At 39.1% G+C, this 16,500-nt stretch overlaps 1 protein-coding gene across 1 annotated transcript in view; it reads left to right on the plus strand.

Annotated features, from left to right (window-relative positions):
* The first annotated feature begins 1,740 nt into the window (after positions 1-1,740).
* Positions 1,741-16,500, plus strand: part of PSMA8 (proteasome 20S subunit alpha 8) — a 50,630-nt gene continuing 35,870 nt past the window's right edge. The window contains exon 1 of the mRNA XM_025931219.2: positions 1,741-1,919. Coding sequence (XP_025787004.1) covers positions 1,818-1,919 — 102 coding nt within the window. The 5' untranslated portion in view covers positions 1,741-1,817. The remainder of the gene's footprint in view (positions 1,920-16,500) is intronic.

The following is a 16,500-nucleotide window of genomic DNA, read 5'->3' on the forward strand; positions in this document are numbered from 1 at the left end:
GGAGGGGGGATGGGCTAAATGGGTAAGGGGCAGTAAGGAATCTACTCCTGAAATCATTATGGCACTATATGCTAATTTGGATGTAAATTTAAAAAGATTTTAAAAATATTCCCATTTTGGGGCGCCTGGGTGGCGCAGTCGGTTAAGCGTCCGGCTTCAACCAGGTCACGATCTCACGGTCCGTGAGTTCGAGCCCCGCGTCAGGCTCTGGGCTGATGGCTCGGAGCCTGGAGCCTGTTTCCGATTCTGTGTCTCCCTCTCTCTCTGCCCCTCCCCTGTTCATGCTCTGTCTCTCTCTGTCCCAAAAATAAAAATAAAAACGTTGAAAAAAAAAATTAAAAAAAAAAAAATATATTCCCATTTTATAGATGAGGACAAAAAGACAAGAGCTGTTTCACAGGCAGAAATGTTGTGCCTTTTTACAGACTTTCTACTATAGTTATATTTGCAGAAATGTCTTAAGCAGTGTACTTTGGGCTTTTAAATTTTTTCTTTGATTAAAATAGTATTATTTTAATTGCTGTCATTAGCGATAGTTTGATGTACTATTTGCTCTATCTAGTGGATTATCTGCCCATTTACTCTATTTTGTTCACAAGGCAGAAAATGAAAAGAAACACTATTTCCAGGCACCTGGGTGGCTCACTTGGTTGGGCATGGGACTCTTGATTGTAGTTCAGATTATGATCCCAGTGTGGTGGTATCCAGTGCTGAGCATGGAACCTGCTTGGGTTTCTCTCTCTCTCTCCTATGCCCATCCCCATGCCCAACCCCTACATGCTCAATGTCTCTAAAATAGAAAAACAAAAATTAAAAATTTTATTTATTTATTTTTATTTATTTTTAACTTACATCCAAGTTAGTTAGCATATAGTGCAATAATAATTTCAGTAGATTCCAATGATTCATCCCCTATGTATTACACCCAGTGCTCATCCCAACAAGTGTCTTCCTTAATGCCTCTACACATTTAGCCCATCCCCTCACCCACAACCCCTCCAGCAACCCTCAGTTTGTTCTCTGTATTTAAGAGTCTCTTATGTTTTGTCCCCCTCCCTGTGATTATTTTTGCTTCCCTTCCCTTATGGTCATGTGTTTTGTATCTTAAATTCCACATACAAGTGAAGTCATATATTTGCCTCTCTCTGACTGATTTCACTTAGCATAATACCCTCTAGTTCCATGCAAGTTGTTACAAATGACAAGATTTCCTTCTTTTTATTGCCAAGTAATACTCCATTGTATATATATACCACATCATCTTCTGTGCAAAAAAGAAACACTATTTTGAAAATTATCATGTCTTTCCTTACTTTAAACCGATGTAAAATATGTGAGAGACAGTGAAATGAAACTTACAATTTGAAGCTAAAATGAAGAGGTTGAGATTTAACTCACCCCTGGTGCTCTGACAGGTTTGCAAAAATAAAAATATCTGACCTTCAAATTTCTCTCAGTTAAGCTCTAGTCTTTGCTGTCATCTTTGTAACGAGTGATCTGACACCACTGCTGGAGCTACAGCGTGCTGGGAAAACTGGGAAGCCTGCACCAAACACCGAGGGTAGCAGAGGAACTCTGCCAACTCGCAAGCACAGCCGTGCCCAGGCAGGCCGGCATTAGGACTTCTGAGGGGCACCTGGCCCCCAGATGCCAGGGCTTCCCCATGGCGACAAGAAGTGCGTGCCCAAACACTTCCGGGAGGCACTTTGAGGCCGGGCAAACACTTCCGGGTGGCACGTGGCAGCTGGGCGGCTCTTTCGCACGTCTCACCTGTAGTAGCGTCGTCCACGCCACAGGAATCGGCGTAGGCTTGTGCCATGGCGTCTCGGTATGACCGGGCAATCACTGTCTTCTCCCCAGACGGACACCTTTTCCAAGTGGAATATGCCCAGGAAGCGGTGAAGAAAGGATCCACAGCGGTGAGCAGCCAACTTCACCACCGCCCCCCACCCCACCCACCGTGCCCGGTGTCATGCCTTCCTTACCCAGCTGCCCCAGCCCAAGGCTCCGGTGTGTGTGTGGGGGGGGGGGGGTCAGGAAAGGAGAGCCTCCCACTTGTGAAAATTGCTGCGTTCTTTTAATTGATGGAGATGCCCTTTCTGAAATTTGAGCAAGAGGCAGCAAGAGGTAGATTTCATAGGTGTGCAGCCGCTTTCGAAGGATAGCTCCAGACCCCAAACTAGGGTGTCAGTTGAAGCCTTGATTTTAGAAGCAATATGAATGCCGTGTCTGACAATAAGAGAAGAAAAGACTTCTAGCCAGTGACAGCCATCCTGAATGCACATAAGCCACTTCCGCGGGAATTCACAGATGCGTGGAAAAGTAGCAGTTACTTTGTGTGGGTACTGTTGTTTAGCAGTAATTACATTAAAAATAGACCATGCCTGCCCCTGAAATAGGAACGATTAAAGTAAAATTGAATCTCTTGTTGAGAAGTTGGTCAAAAACGCCAAGCCAGTTATCATACATTTCCACCTGTTAAAAGTAATTGTCCTAAAGTTTTCTCCTGAATATTTGGCAGCCTTTTAGAGCCTCTAAGCCCCAAGAAACTCCGATCTTTTGCCACTTTTTGGTTGTTGTTCAAATAATGCTGTAATTCCTTGAGAGATTATACCCTACATTATATTTATGTATCCACATTTCTGAAAAACTTTTAAATGCTCAGGGTAGCAGTACTATTCCTGCCAAGTTTTAATTATATCTAATAATATTCGTGATTTATAAAAATTAAAAAGGACAACATTGCCCTGGTAACCAAAGATCTATTACCCCGAATCTTCTAAGTCCTAACCTATGAATTCAGAAGGATCCAATTTTTTTTTAAATCTCTCAAATTTCATGAGCATGTTTGTTTTGTATTTTGGAAATTGAGACACTAGCTATGAGACTACGCCATGCATTTCTAAGTGTAGCAGTGTCTGTATTTTCCCTCACTTTCCAAAGCAATTTAGTTATGGAAGGAAATAATTCACTTTTATTATAAATCTATCAAATGTAAAGTGGTAAAAAAAATAACACTAGAAAGAATCTTATCATTTTTAAAGTATTTTTCTATTTAATTGGGCCCTCTAGTTTTGCTTCTGTTTTATAAGTAATTTTTTTAGAATTGTAAATTTAAGAAAAGCCTGATGTAGCTTAAACCAAAAGGGTACCATTTTGATAAAAACAAAAAGTTATATAATCCCCAACAAGGCATGAAGCATATGGTTAGAAAATAATGCCCAAGTTTTAGAGCCTAAAATAAAGGAAGTAATGGTGGAAGACTGGGGTGTAATAAGAAGCCACATTGGCTCATTTAAAATGTTTTAAGAATGCTATAGAACTGATTGATAGTTCCTTTGTAATGAGCTGTAAAAGGGTAAAGATATAAAAATACCTATAGTGGGCATTTTTAAAGATACATTGGAAGGATGAGACAGTTTCGTCTCAGGATTCTGAAATTATAATTTGCATCTTTGCATGGAGTTGTTCATTGCGTTTCCTTGAGGGTGCTATGACCTTTTATGGGGGGTAAAGTTTATAATGGCATTTATTAAAATACGCCACAAAATACTCTTGTCTGTAAACAGTAGTTGCTGTGAGGACTTATAAATAAGCCAGGGCTGACCAGTTTTGACCAGCATGTGGATGCAGTATTATTTAGTAATACAGGAAGTTATGGGGACCACAGTTAGAGTCTTGGCCTCCACTTCCTTCTTATTGATTATCTTATAGCATGAAATGAGGCAAGAGGTCTGTTTTCTTTTTGCTTTACTTCCTTCTTTTATAAATGAAAAACATGTTTGAATAACATCTTGGAGAGGTAATACCTTTCTTCTTAGGAAAAAAAGTCATGAATCCTTTACAGTATTCCCATGAAAAAGGTAAGATTTATTACCATTCCTTACACTGTCCTTTCTCTGACCCCGAACTGTTACTGGCTCCACGTTTCCTACTTTTTCAAATCTTAGCTTCACATTCTGGCCGTCATATTCTTCCATAATCCTTATCAACCCTCTTTTAATTAAAGGGGCAGCTTCATTGGTTTACCCATATGTGTTTGTGCCCTCGTAGGTGGGTGGAGGAGAAAACACCTTTATTTCTGCCACACTCCCTCTTATTTATCCTTTGGGAATCGCCTCACATTGCTTCTCCTTGATGAAGCCTTCTCTGATCCACTCCAGCCATCATGGCTCTTATTCTTTTCCGGCATTTATAATCTGTACCAACTATTTGGCCTCATATTCACTTTATTGTTAAATTTTTTAAATGGTTATTTATTTTGAGAGAGAGCACACGCAGGAGAGAAGCAGAGAGAGAGGGAGAGAGAGAGAAACCCAAGCAGGTTTTGCGACGTCAGCTCAGAGCCTGATGCAGGGCTCGATCTCACGAACCCCAAGATCATGACCTGAGCCAAAATCAAGAGTCAGACGCCCGACCGACTGAGCTACCCAGGTGGCCCATGGCCTCATATTCACTTTAATTTCAGGTCTATTTAATAGGCTTCTCACACCAACTGGATAGTAGGATCTTGAAGAAGCTAGGTAGCCTAATTCCTCTTATATTTATATATATACCACATGATATACTACAGTGAGGGGGCTAGGTAAGAAGTAAGCATTTAAGTAATATTTCTTTTGTACCAAGTATTTTATGCACGTTTTGTAATGTTAAGGACAGTATTTAACTCCCTTTTTTTTTATGTGTGGAAACTGATTCATGGCTGTGATAGCTTTCTGAAGGTACTCAGCTAGAAAATGAGGGAGCCCATATTCACACCTAATTTTTTCTACTTCCAAAACCTCTGCTCTTTGCATTGTACCATGAAATTTGTTCAATAAATATTTGAATATTAATTGGCTATCACTATCATGAATTTGGAAGGCAAGTATGCATCAGGTAAGGCAACCAACTTCTCTAAACTGCAGTTTCTTTAATAGTAAAACAGGCAGCAAACTAGCACCTGCTTCATAGAGCTGATGTGAGTTAAATAGGTAATAATACATGTTAAGCATCTTGCACAGTGTCTGGTTCACAGCAGCTATTTAATAAATGGTTGCTATTATTATTTACTCTCCCTTTGCTTTCCCTTTTCCCTTCACTTTTGTCTGTGGTTCTTCTAGCACATTCATTTTTGTTGAGCACTTAGATATGCCAAACATGGTGCTGGGTTCTGGGGTTTCACAATGAGTAAAATCCCTGTTCTTAGAGAGTTTACTATCTTGCAGGAACATTAGATGATTAAGTGAATGGTCCTAACTAGGCCTAAATGAGTATTATAATGGGGAGAATGTGGTACAGTATGGGAACTCTAGATGTTAGGGAGATTCTCCTGAGGAGGTGATATTTAAGTAAGCACCTGAAAGATGAGCGGTAGCCAGGTTAAAAAGTGGGAAGGGGGAGGGGTATTTTAGACAAAGGAAATAGCATGTGGAAGACCAAGCAGCAAAAGACAACTATGTTCTATGAATTGGAAGGCATTCCAGATCACTGAAGCAATGTAAAAGCAAAAGAGAGATGCAGAGAGAGAGAGAGATAAAACTAGAAAGAAGGGCTGGATCATAGAATGACTTTAAGAAAGTAAGAGGCCTTGAAGGATTTTAATGTGGCTATTGTCATTCTCTGGATTATTACTGATCTCTCCTTCTAGTAACAGACTGCATTTGTCCAACCACAGAGGCACTCACACGACTCACATAGATTCATTCATAGTCTCTATCCTCCTGTACACAGTGATAAGCATGTGACTCAAATCTAGCCAATGTAAGTCCATCCTTAGGACTTTTTTCACACTAGAAATAGAGGTAGCTTTTTTACTCTGGGACATCTGTTGGGACGTGTGTCCAAGATTGCCAGTGGCCATCTTTCTTTTTCTGTAACAGAGAAAGTTTCTGTGCATTAAGAGAGCAAAAGGCGGCGCCTGGGTGGCGCAGTCGGTTAAGCGTCCGACTTCAGCCAGGTCACGATCTCGCGGTCCGTGAGTTCGAGCCCCGCGTCAGGCTCTGGGCTGATGGCTCGGAGCCTGGAGCCTGTTTCCGATTCTGTGTCTCCCTCTCTCTCTGCCCCTCCCCCGTTCATGCTCTGTCTCTCTCTGTCCCAAAAATAAAATAAACGTTGAAAAAAAAATTAAAAAAAAAAAAAAGAGAGCAAAAGGCTGATATGTAAAAAGTAAATATTACAGTCCCTACATTTTATGGTTCCAGGTCCAGTTCTGTGCTGTCTCAGTTTGCTTAGTGAGAAATGGTCCTTACTAGTACAAGTTTTTAAGTAGAGGAATGACACATTCAGATTTTCTTTTTTTTTTTTTCATGTTTTTATTTTTCAAAGATTTCTCAGAGTTTAATGTGGTCAGTGGATTGGATGATATCAAGACTGGAAGCAGGGAAACCACAAAGGAGTCTATGAAGTAATCCAGATGAAATATGATAGTTTTCACTAGGGTTGGGGCAGAAATGGGAATAAGGCAGATTTTAGAGAAACTTTAGTGGCATAGTTGATACAATTTGATTATTATTTGGGTAGTATTGGGGGAGAGGAAGAGGAGAGAAGGAGGTACTGCAGAGGGAGGAGTCAAAGATGGCACCTCTGTTTCTGGATTTAGCCTCTGGGTAAATGGCCCTGCCATTTTCTTAAGGAATATGAAACTTGACTGAAGTTTGAACCATTGAGGTTTGGGACTTGTTGAGGTTGAAATGCTTATGGAACTATAGTAGGCAACCTCTAAAATGGCCTCCAGTGATCCCCACTTTCAGATGTTCATGCCCTTGTGTAATCTTCTTCCCTTGGGTGTGGGCTGAATCTAGTAACTCTCTTCTAGGGAATAGGATAGGCAAAAGTGATGGGATGTCACTTCAGAGGGTAAGTTTCAAAGAGATGGTGACTTATGTCTTAAGCATCCTCTTTCACTTTCACTTGCTTGTTCTTCTAGCATGCAGTTGCCATTTTGAGTTGTCCTATGTAGCAAGGAATTGAGAGAAGCTTCTGTTCAAAACACAGTAAGGAACTGAAATCTGTAGCCCTACGATCCCTGGGGAACTGAATCTTGCTAACAACCATGTGAGTGAGTGTGGAAATGGAGCCTCCCCTATGAGCCTTGAGATGTGTACAGCCCTGGAGGACAAACTTGATCACAGGCTTGTGAGAGACCCTAAGTCAGAAGGTAAACTGTGTCCAGATTCCTGACCCACAGAGACTGAGGCATGAGTCTCTGTTTGGAACTCAGGAGATTGATCTGCGGTAGAGATAGTAATTTTGAAGGGCATTACTTCTCTCCCCTACTTAACATGTATGTTGAAGGTCAAGCGATGTTGAAGGTCAAGCGAATGAGTATTCTTGAGTTCTGTCTTCACTCGAGAAGATGAAGTATAGACTGTAGACTAATGCACTATGTAGAGGATAATCTACAACCATGAGGGACCTTAATGATTTGTGTGTAATCCACCCTGGCTAAACTCTGAGAGGAGTCGGGGGTAGAAACCATGTTGCCATCAGCTGAAAGATGATGACACTATTTGGGTTTGAAGGGGTTGAGAGAGAGGTGGGAATGAAATTAAGTGGTCTTTAAGATTTTAAGAGAGACTTTAGCATATGCTTAAATTGCTGGTGAGAATAAAGCCTGTAGAGAAATTCAAGGTTTGTTTGTTTTTATGTTTATTTTATTTATTTTTTTAACTTTTTATTATTGAATATTTGGAACACACAAAGATATAAAGGGAATACCATAATGAACCTCTGTATACCCATTACCCAGCTCCAACAGTTATCAACATTTTACCAACCTGTTTTATCTTTCCCCAACTTTTCCCTCTTTCCAATGGAGTGATTTTAATTGAATTTTTTATTGAGATAATTGTAGACTCACATGCAGTTTTAAGAAATAATACACAGGGATTTGGGGGCACCTGGCTGACTCAGTTAGTAGAGCATGCAGCTCTTAGTCTTGGGGTCATGAGTCCGAGCCACATGTTAGGTGGAGAGATTACTTAAATAAATTAACCTAAAAAGGAAAAAAAGGAAGGAAAGAAAGAAAGAAAGAATACATAGGGATTCCTTGTGTACTTTGCTCATTTTCTGCCAATGGTAGCATTTGCAAAACTATAGCTCAATATCATAACCAGGTTGTTGACATTGATAAAAGCCACCTATTTTATTCAGATTTCTGGTATCACTTGTGTGCATTTGTGTGTATATTAAGTTGTATCAGATTTTATTGCCTGTGAACTTTCTTATATCCACAGTCAAGATTCTTTTTTTTTTTTTTTTTTTTTTTTTTTTTTTCTGAGAGAGAGGCAGGGCGGGGTTGGCGGGGGGAAGAGGGGTAGAGAAAGAGAATCCCAAGCAGGCTCTGCACTGTCAGCACAGAGCCCAATGTGGGGCTCAATCCCATAAACCGTGAGATCATGACCTGAGCTGAAACCAAGGGTTAGATGCTTAACCAACTGAGCCACCCAGCCTCCCCAATACAGTCAAGATTCTGAATAGTGCCAACTCCACAAGGATTCCTCATGATGCTCTTATATAACCACACCCACCTCCTTACCCTGCCTGCCCTACACACCCTTGTATCCATAGCCCTCATCCTTGGCAGCAGTCATCTGCCCTCCGTTTCTAAAATTTTTTCATTTCACTTTTTCATTATGTAAATGCTATTCTATAATATGAAATCTTTTGGGATTTGCTTGTTTCCCCTTTTTCCCCTTGATCTAAGTTGTCGCATATATCAACATTTTATTGCTCAGTTGTATTCCATGGTATGGATGTACCACAGTGTTTATTCACTTGTTGAAAAATATTTGGGTCGTTTACAGTTTGGAGCTGTTATTTATAGATATGCTATGAACATTTATAGCAGTTTTTTGTGTTAATATAAGTTTTTATGTCTCTGGTATAAATCTCCAACTGTGCAATTACTAGATTATATGGTAATTGCATGTTTGGTTTTATAAGAAACTGCCAAATTGTTTCCCAGAGTAGCTGTATCATTTTACATCCTCATCAACAGTGTAAGAGTAATCCAGCTTCTACACATCCTTGCCAGCATTTGGTGTTATTATTTTTCATTTTGTTCATTCTGATAAGCGTATAATGATCCCTCTTTGTAGTTTTAAATTAGCAGTTAAATGGCTAATGATATCAAACACATTTGTATGTGCTCATTTGCCATTTGTATATCTTCTTCAGTGAAATGTCCTTCATGTCTTTTATCCATTTTCTTTTTCTTCTGTCACATTTTTATTAAATTCCATCCAGTTAACATACATTGTAGTATTAGTTTCAGGTGTAGGATTTATCACTTACCTGGAATACCCAGTGCTCATCACAAGTGCGCTCCTTAATCCCCATTGCCTATTTAACATCCCCCAACCTCCCCTCCAGCAACCCTCAGTTTGTTCTGTGTAGTTATGAGTATGTTTTATAGTTTCCCTCTCTTTTTTTTATCCCTATGTTTTTCTGTTTTGTTTCTTAAATTACACATATAAGTGAAATGATACAGTATTTGTCTTTCTTTGACTTACTTTGCTTGGCATAATACTCTCTAGCTCCATCCATATCATTGCAAATGTCAAGATTTCATTCTTTTTTTATGGCTGAGTAATATCCGATTGTGTGTGTGTGTGTGTGTGTGTATGCCACAATTTCTTTATCTGGTCATCAGTCAGTGGACACTTGGGCTGTTTCCATATTTTGGCTATTATAGATAATGCTGTTATAAACATTGGGGCACATGTATCTATTTGAATTAGTTTTCTTTTATTCTTTGGGTAAATACCTAGTAGTGCTATTGCTAGATCATAGGGTAGTTGTATTTTTAACTTTCTGAGCAATCTCCATACTGTTTACCACAGTGGCTGTACCAGTTTGCATTCCCACCAACAGTGTAAGAGAGTTTCCTTTTCTTTGCATCCTTGGTAACATCTGTTGTTTCTTGTGTTGTTAATTTTAGCCATTTTGACAGGTGTAAGGTGATATCTCATAGTTTTGATTTTATCTTTCCCTGATGATGAGTGATGTTGAGCATCTTTTCATGTGTCTTCTTTGGAAAAATGGCTATTTGTGTCTTCTGCCCATTTTTAATGGGATTATTTATTTTGGGGGTGTTGAATTTTTTAAGTTCTTTATATATTTTGGATACCAACCCTTTATCACATATGTCATTTGCAAATATCTTCTCCCACTCTGAAGGTTGCCTTTCAGTTTTGTTGATGGTTTCCTTTCCTTCATATCTTGATGAAGTCCCAATAGTTTATTTTTGCTTGTGTTTCCCATGCCTCAGGAAACGTATCTAGTAAGAAGTTGCTATAGCCTATGTCAAAGAGGTAACTGCCGGGGCGCCTGGGTGGCGCAGTCGGTTAAGCGTCCGACTTCAGCCAGGTCACGATCTCGCGGTCTGTGAGTTCGAGCCCCGCGTCAGGCTCTGGGCTGATGGCTCGGAGCCTGGAGCCTGTTTCCGATTCTGTGTCTCCCTCTCTCTCTGCCCCTCCCCCGTTCATGCTCTGTCTCTCTCTGTCCCCAAAATAAATAAACGTTGAAAAAAAAAATTAAAAAAAAAAAAAAAAAAAAAACAAAGAGGTAACTGCCTATTTTCTCCTCTAGGATTTTGATGGTTACCTGTCTCACATTTAGGTCTTCAGTCCATTTTGAACTTATTTTTGTATGCGGCATAAGAAAGTGGTCCAGTTTCGTTCTTTTGCTGTCCAGTTTTTCCAACACCATTTGTTGAAGAGACTGTCTTTTTTCCATTGGATAGTCTTTCCTGCTTCATGGAAGATACCATATAGTTGTGGGTCCATTTCTGGTTTTTCTATTCTGTTCCATGGACTAGGTCTCTGTTTTTGTGCCACTGCTATACTGCCTTGATCAGCACAGCTTTGTAATATAACTTGAAGTTGAGAATTGTGATGCCCCCACCTTTGCTTTTCTTTTTCAAGGTTGCTTTGGCTGTTCAGGGTCTTTTGTGATTCCGTACAAATTTTAGGATTGTTCTAGCTCTGTGAAAAATGCTGTTGGTATTTTGATAGGGATTGCATTAAATGTGTAAATTGGTTTGGGTAGTATAGACATTTCGACAGTATTTCTTCTTCCAATCCATAAACATGGAATGTTTTTCAATTTTATCCATTTTCTAACCAGATTGGCTTTTCCACTGTTGAGTTTTGACAGTTCTTTATGTATTCTAGATCTAGCCCTTCATCAGATGTAGGGTTTGCAAATATTTTCTCCCTGTCTGTAGCTTGTCTTTTCATCCTCTTCATATGGACTTTCATAAAAAAAAAGTTTATAATTTTGATGAGGCCCAATTTAACAGTTTTTCCTCTTACGGTTCATATTTCTTGGTGCCAAGTCTAAGAACCCTTTCCCTAGTTCCCAAAATTTTTCTCCTGTGTTTTTTCCTGAAAGTTTATAGTTTTGCATTTTACGTTTAAATTTTTTTTTTTCAACGTTTATTTATTTTTGGGACAGAGAGAGACATAGCATGAACGGGGGAGGGGCAGAGAGAGAGGGAGACACAGAATCGGAAACAGGCTCCAGGCTCTGAGCTATCAGCCCAGAGCCCGACGCGGGGCTCGAACTCACGGACCGCGAGATCGTGACCTGGCTGAAGTCGGACGCTTAACCGACTGCGCCACCCAGGCGCCCCTGCATTTTACGTTTAAATCTATGATCTATTTAGAGTTAATTTTTGTATATAGTGTGAGGTATAGGTTGAAAATCATTTTTCAGTGGAGTATTTTGAAATCTCAGATATTTCACAAATAAGTAAATATTTCAGTATACATCTCTAAAAAATAGTTTCTTAAAACCATTATCACTCCTAACGAAATTGACAAAAACTCCTTAATATTTTGTAATCCTCTACATTCTGGTTTTCCTTGTTGCTCACAAAATATCTTTTTGTAATTGTGTTGTTTAGGTCTGAATCTAAAGTCCATGCATTGCTTACCCTTAGGCATCTGTTTTAGTCATGAACATCATCTCTTCTTTTTTTCCTGGCTTTGACTTCTTGAAGAGACTGGGTTAATTGTTCAGTAGAGCATCCCACTTTCTAGATTTATCTGATTGCTTCCTTGCTGTCAGAGATTTTACTATTTGGAGAGAAGAGTCTAATGAATAAATAAATAATTGTAAATGTGTTGACTGAAAGAACAAGTTATTATAAAGGATAATAGAGAAGGACTCCTTGAGGTGAAATTGAAATGGAGACTTGAAATAGGAAAAGAAGCATTCCAGGCAGAGGGACTTGAAAAAGTCTTGAAAAAAGGTAATGTGGCTGGAGCTTGGTGAATAACAATGACATACTGTTGGATAAGTAGGCAGGAGCCAGATCGTGTTCAGCTTTATAGACAAGACTAAAGAGTTTGAAAAGATTTTCTAAGTACAATGGAGTGCTGTGGAAGGACATTCACCTAGAGAGTAATCTTGACCCTATTAAGGTTTTTAATGCTCACCTTGGCAGCTTTGTGGAGTCTAGATGGGAGTGCAGGGTGGGGGTGGGAAGATGGAGAGCAAAGGTAGAAAGGGGAAAACTATTAGGCTATGTAGTTGTATGTGATCCAGGCAAGAAATGATGGTTGCTTGTACTAGAATGGTGATGGGGAACTGGTTAGCTTTTGTAAGTGAAATGGACAAAAACAAGGTAATTGATTGGAAATGGATAGTGTGAGAGGAAGAACTATAAAGGATAACAACTGGGGTTTTGGCTTGAACGGTGGAATGGATGGTGACTCATTTCCTCACATGACTCTGGCTGCCAGTTTGTGATGCTTTTTTAACAAGTTATGAAATAGTCTTCACAGATAGTCTTCCTGCTTTTCTAGTGTTGTTTTTAAACTAGGTATGGATATTGAATTTTATCAAATGTTTTGTAGCTTTTATCGTTTATACTATTTAATTGTTTTAGTTAGGACTCTTTCAGTTGCAGGCATGAGAAACCCAACTCAGGGCACCTGGGTGGCTCACTCCACTGAGCGTCTGACTTTGGTTCAGGTCCTATCTCATCGTTTGTGAGTTGCAGCCCTGCATTGGGCTCTGTGCTGACAGCTCAGAGCCTGGACCCTGCTTTGGATTCTGTCTCCCTCTCTCTTTGCCACCCCCCCCTCCCCGCTCTCTCTCTCTTTCAAAAATAAATAAATATTTTTTAAAAATTGTTTTTTAATAAAAGAAATCCAACTCAAACTGATTTAAGCAAAAAATTAGGATGGATTTGAACAGCATGGGTCCACTTGAACTTTTTACAGTACTGTAAATATATATCTCTTACTTACAATTTTTTTAATGTTTATTTATTTTTGAGAGAGAGAGAGAGGGAGCACCAGCGGGGCAGGGGGAGAGAAAAAGAGGGGGGCAGAGGATCCAAAGCAGACTCTGCACTGACAGCAGCGTGCCTGGTGCAGTGTTCGAACTCACCAACCTCAAGATCATGACCTGAGTTGAAGTAGGACGCTCAACCAGCTGAGCCACTCAGGGGCCCCATTCCTTATGATTTTCTTAATGTTTTCTTTTCTCTGGCTTACTTTATCGTGAGAATAGAGCATATGACATATATAACATGCAAAATGTGTGTTAATCAACTGTTTATATTATCAGTAAGGCTGCCAGTTAACATTAGGCAATTAGTAGTTAAATTTGGGGGAAGTCAAAAGTTATACATGGATTTTCAACTGCATGAGGTGGTAGGGTTGGCACCCCTAACCCCTGCATTGTTCAAGGGTCAACTGTACTGAATCAAGTACCCAAAGGGAGCAGGGGTAAACCTTCCTTTCAGGCTCAGTTACATGGCTACTACGGTCTTCTTGAATAGCCCTAGAACTGGTGTGTCTCTGTTTCTTTTTCCTTCTTTTCCTCTTCTCTTCCGTCTCTGTGTCCACCTCTTACTTGCTCTTTATATTACTTTCACCCTCAGACATGACCTCCCTAAGAGTAGCTCCTAAATAGTCCTAGGCTCCAGGCTCCTAGCTATAGGTAAAGAATTATCCTGTCTTCCAAACACTTTCAGTAAAACTGTAAGGATTTACTGTTTGACTAGGCTGGGTTGCATTACAGCTCCACCTAAAGACTCCTTATTTTTCCAAGAACAATTGAAGAGCTCTTGTTATCAGAAGGGCAAAAAAACCAGATCTTCATTCTCCCCTGTAACATTTATATTAAAAGATTTGCTTTCATTGTAACTCCTCAAATTCCTGGAATGAACCATAATTGTTTATAGTATGTTACTATTTTTCTGTGTTTGTAGATTCCATTTGTGAAAATCTTGTTTAGAATTTAAAAAAAAATTTTTTTTTAATGTTTTATTTATTTTTGACAGAGAGAGAGACAGACAGACAGACAGACAGAGCATGAGTGAGGGGAGGGGCAGAGAGAGAGAGGGAGACACAGAATCCGAAGCAGGCTCCAGGCTCTGAGCTGTCAGCACAGAGCCTGATGCGGGGCTCGAACTCAACAACTGCGAGATCATGACCTGAGCCCAAGTAGGATGCTAAACCAACTGAGCCACCCAGGCGCCCCTTGTTTAGAATTTTTAACATCAGCTTTCCTAAATGAAAATCACTGGTACCTTTCTTTATTTAGAAAATGTTATATTTGCCAGATTTTAACATTGTTATGTAGCTTTCCAGAAAAAGAGTCAGGAACATTTTTATTTTGATCTGTGCCATGGAATAATTTAAATAACACAGGAATTACCCATAACAGCAGATTAGGAAAAATTCATCCATGAACCTTCTAGGCATGACACTTGTTTTTGAAATTATCCCATGTTTGTTAGAGACTGTGTTGTCTATTATTTTCTTGAGTCAGTATGGGCAGTTTTTTAATTTTTCTAGTCTGTCATCCTTTTCACTAAGGTTTTCATGTTGATTAACTTAGGGTTATAATTTTTAAATTCTTGCTTTTTCACACTTGTATATATTTTTTATGTTTTGCTCCTCTTGGCTAGATTAACTGAGATATCTCTTAATTATTCCTTTAAAAGCTATCTCTTGGTATTACTTGTCAATTATATTGTTTTCTCCCTAATCATTAATTTCTGCTTTTTTTTCTTATTTTTCCCATTAAGCTTAGCTTAAATATTTGTATTCCTTTTTTAACTTCTTGAGTAACTTATTATTTTACAATGAGATTAGGAATTTTCTTCTGAGAATAATTTTACCCTCATCCAAAAGACTTTGATATTAGGATTTTCATTGTAAACATTTTCTAGTTTGTGTTGGAAGTTTTAATTGCTTTAAGTCAGAATTGTTTAGGTGAGAATCATAAAAATTATCGTATGTGGTGATCAATTAATTTAATTTATTAAAATTTGGGGGAAATATTGAGATTTTCTTGAGCCATAATTTATGTTACATTGTTAGAAAGTCCCATGGCTTTTCCCTATAAGATATAAAGTTCAACATGAGTCTATTAGATGAGGGTGGGATGTAGAGGGAGGGTTGTCGTTTTAGATAGCATGATTAGAGAAAGGCCTGTTAGATAAATTGACAGACTGGAATGAAGTGAGGGAACAATAAGAGCAAAAGCCTTGCTAAATTGTCTTAAGTTTTGTTTAATTGAAAGATGTAATCTCAGGTCTAGTTCTGTATTTAACCTAGTCTATATTTCTGTTTCAATGATACTAATTGAGAGGACACCTATTTGCATAGTTAGTACTAATATCACCCTTGGCCGCAAGGCAATCATAAACACAAATACCAATTATCAAAATATTTAGGTTACCATTGTAATACAAAATTAAACTTCTTATAGATTACTCTTGAGCCCCTGAGAATATGGGCATGTTTCCACAGAAGACCCAGTTTGAGAACTACTATCCTTACACATTATTCTTTAGACTTTTTCCCACTTCACTCTCAAGGGAAGAGGTGGAGAGAGGAACAATGGGATTCTTCTTGTTGAATTCATGTTAGAATTGAGGTTTTGTTGATCAGTGAATTAGAGTGAAGGCATTTGGTCTTTCTCTTGGCTGCTTATGTTCCCCAAGCATTATCTCTCCAAATTGTGAGATACATGGGAGAGCTTTCAGAATTTTATCTGCTTAATTTTCTAAACTACTTCTACTCCACTACTGGTATTGCCCACTCTACAAGGAATCCATATGGATTCCCAGCATTTTCTTTCATTTTGGTTAAAATTGTTCTATATCTGCTTAGCACTTCTTCAGGTGTATTGCGTGAGTTTAGGACACTCGTGTAGTTATAGCATTGGTGGTATATTCTTCCAATCTCGACCTGTTTGTGTTCTGTACTTTTGGGTTTGGAGAATGGAGTAATCCTGTACCTGTGCAGCTGTTTTCTCAGAAGTCAACTTTTCTCATTTTTATTGAATGGTTAAGAGAAAGCCTTTTCCGGGGCACCTGAGTGGCTCAGTCAGTTAAGCGTCCATCTTCAACTCAGGTCATAATCCTGCAGTTTGTGGGTTCGAGCCCCCACATCTCTGTTATCAATACAGAGCCCTCTTCTGATCCTCTGTCTCCCTGTCTCTCTGCCCCTCCCCTGCTCGTGCACTCTCTCTCAAAAATAAACATTAAAA

This window comes from Puma concolor, chromosome D3 (assembly GCF_028749965.1).
Source record: "Puma concolor isolate L17-30 chromosome D3, mPumCon1.1.hap2, whole genome shotgun sequence".
In the NCBI taxonomy this organism is placed as follows: Eukaryota; Metazoa; Chordata; class Mammalia; order Carnivora; family Felidae; genus Puma; species Puma concolor.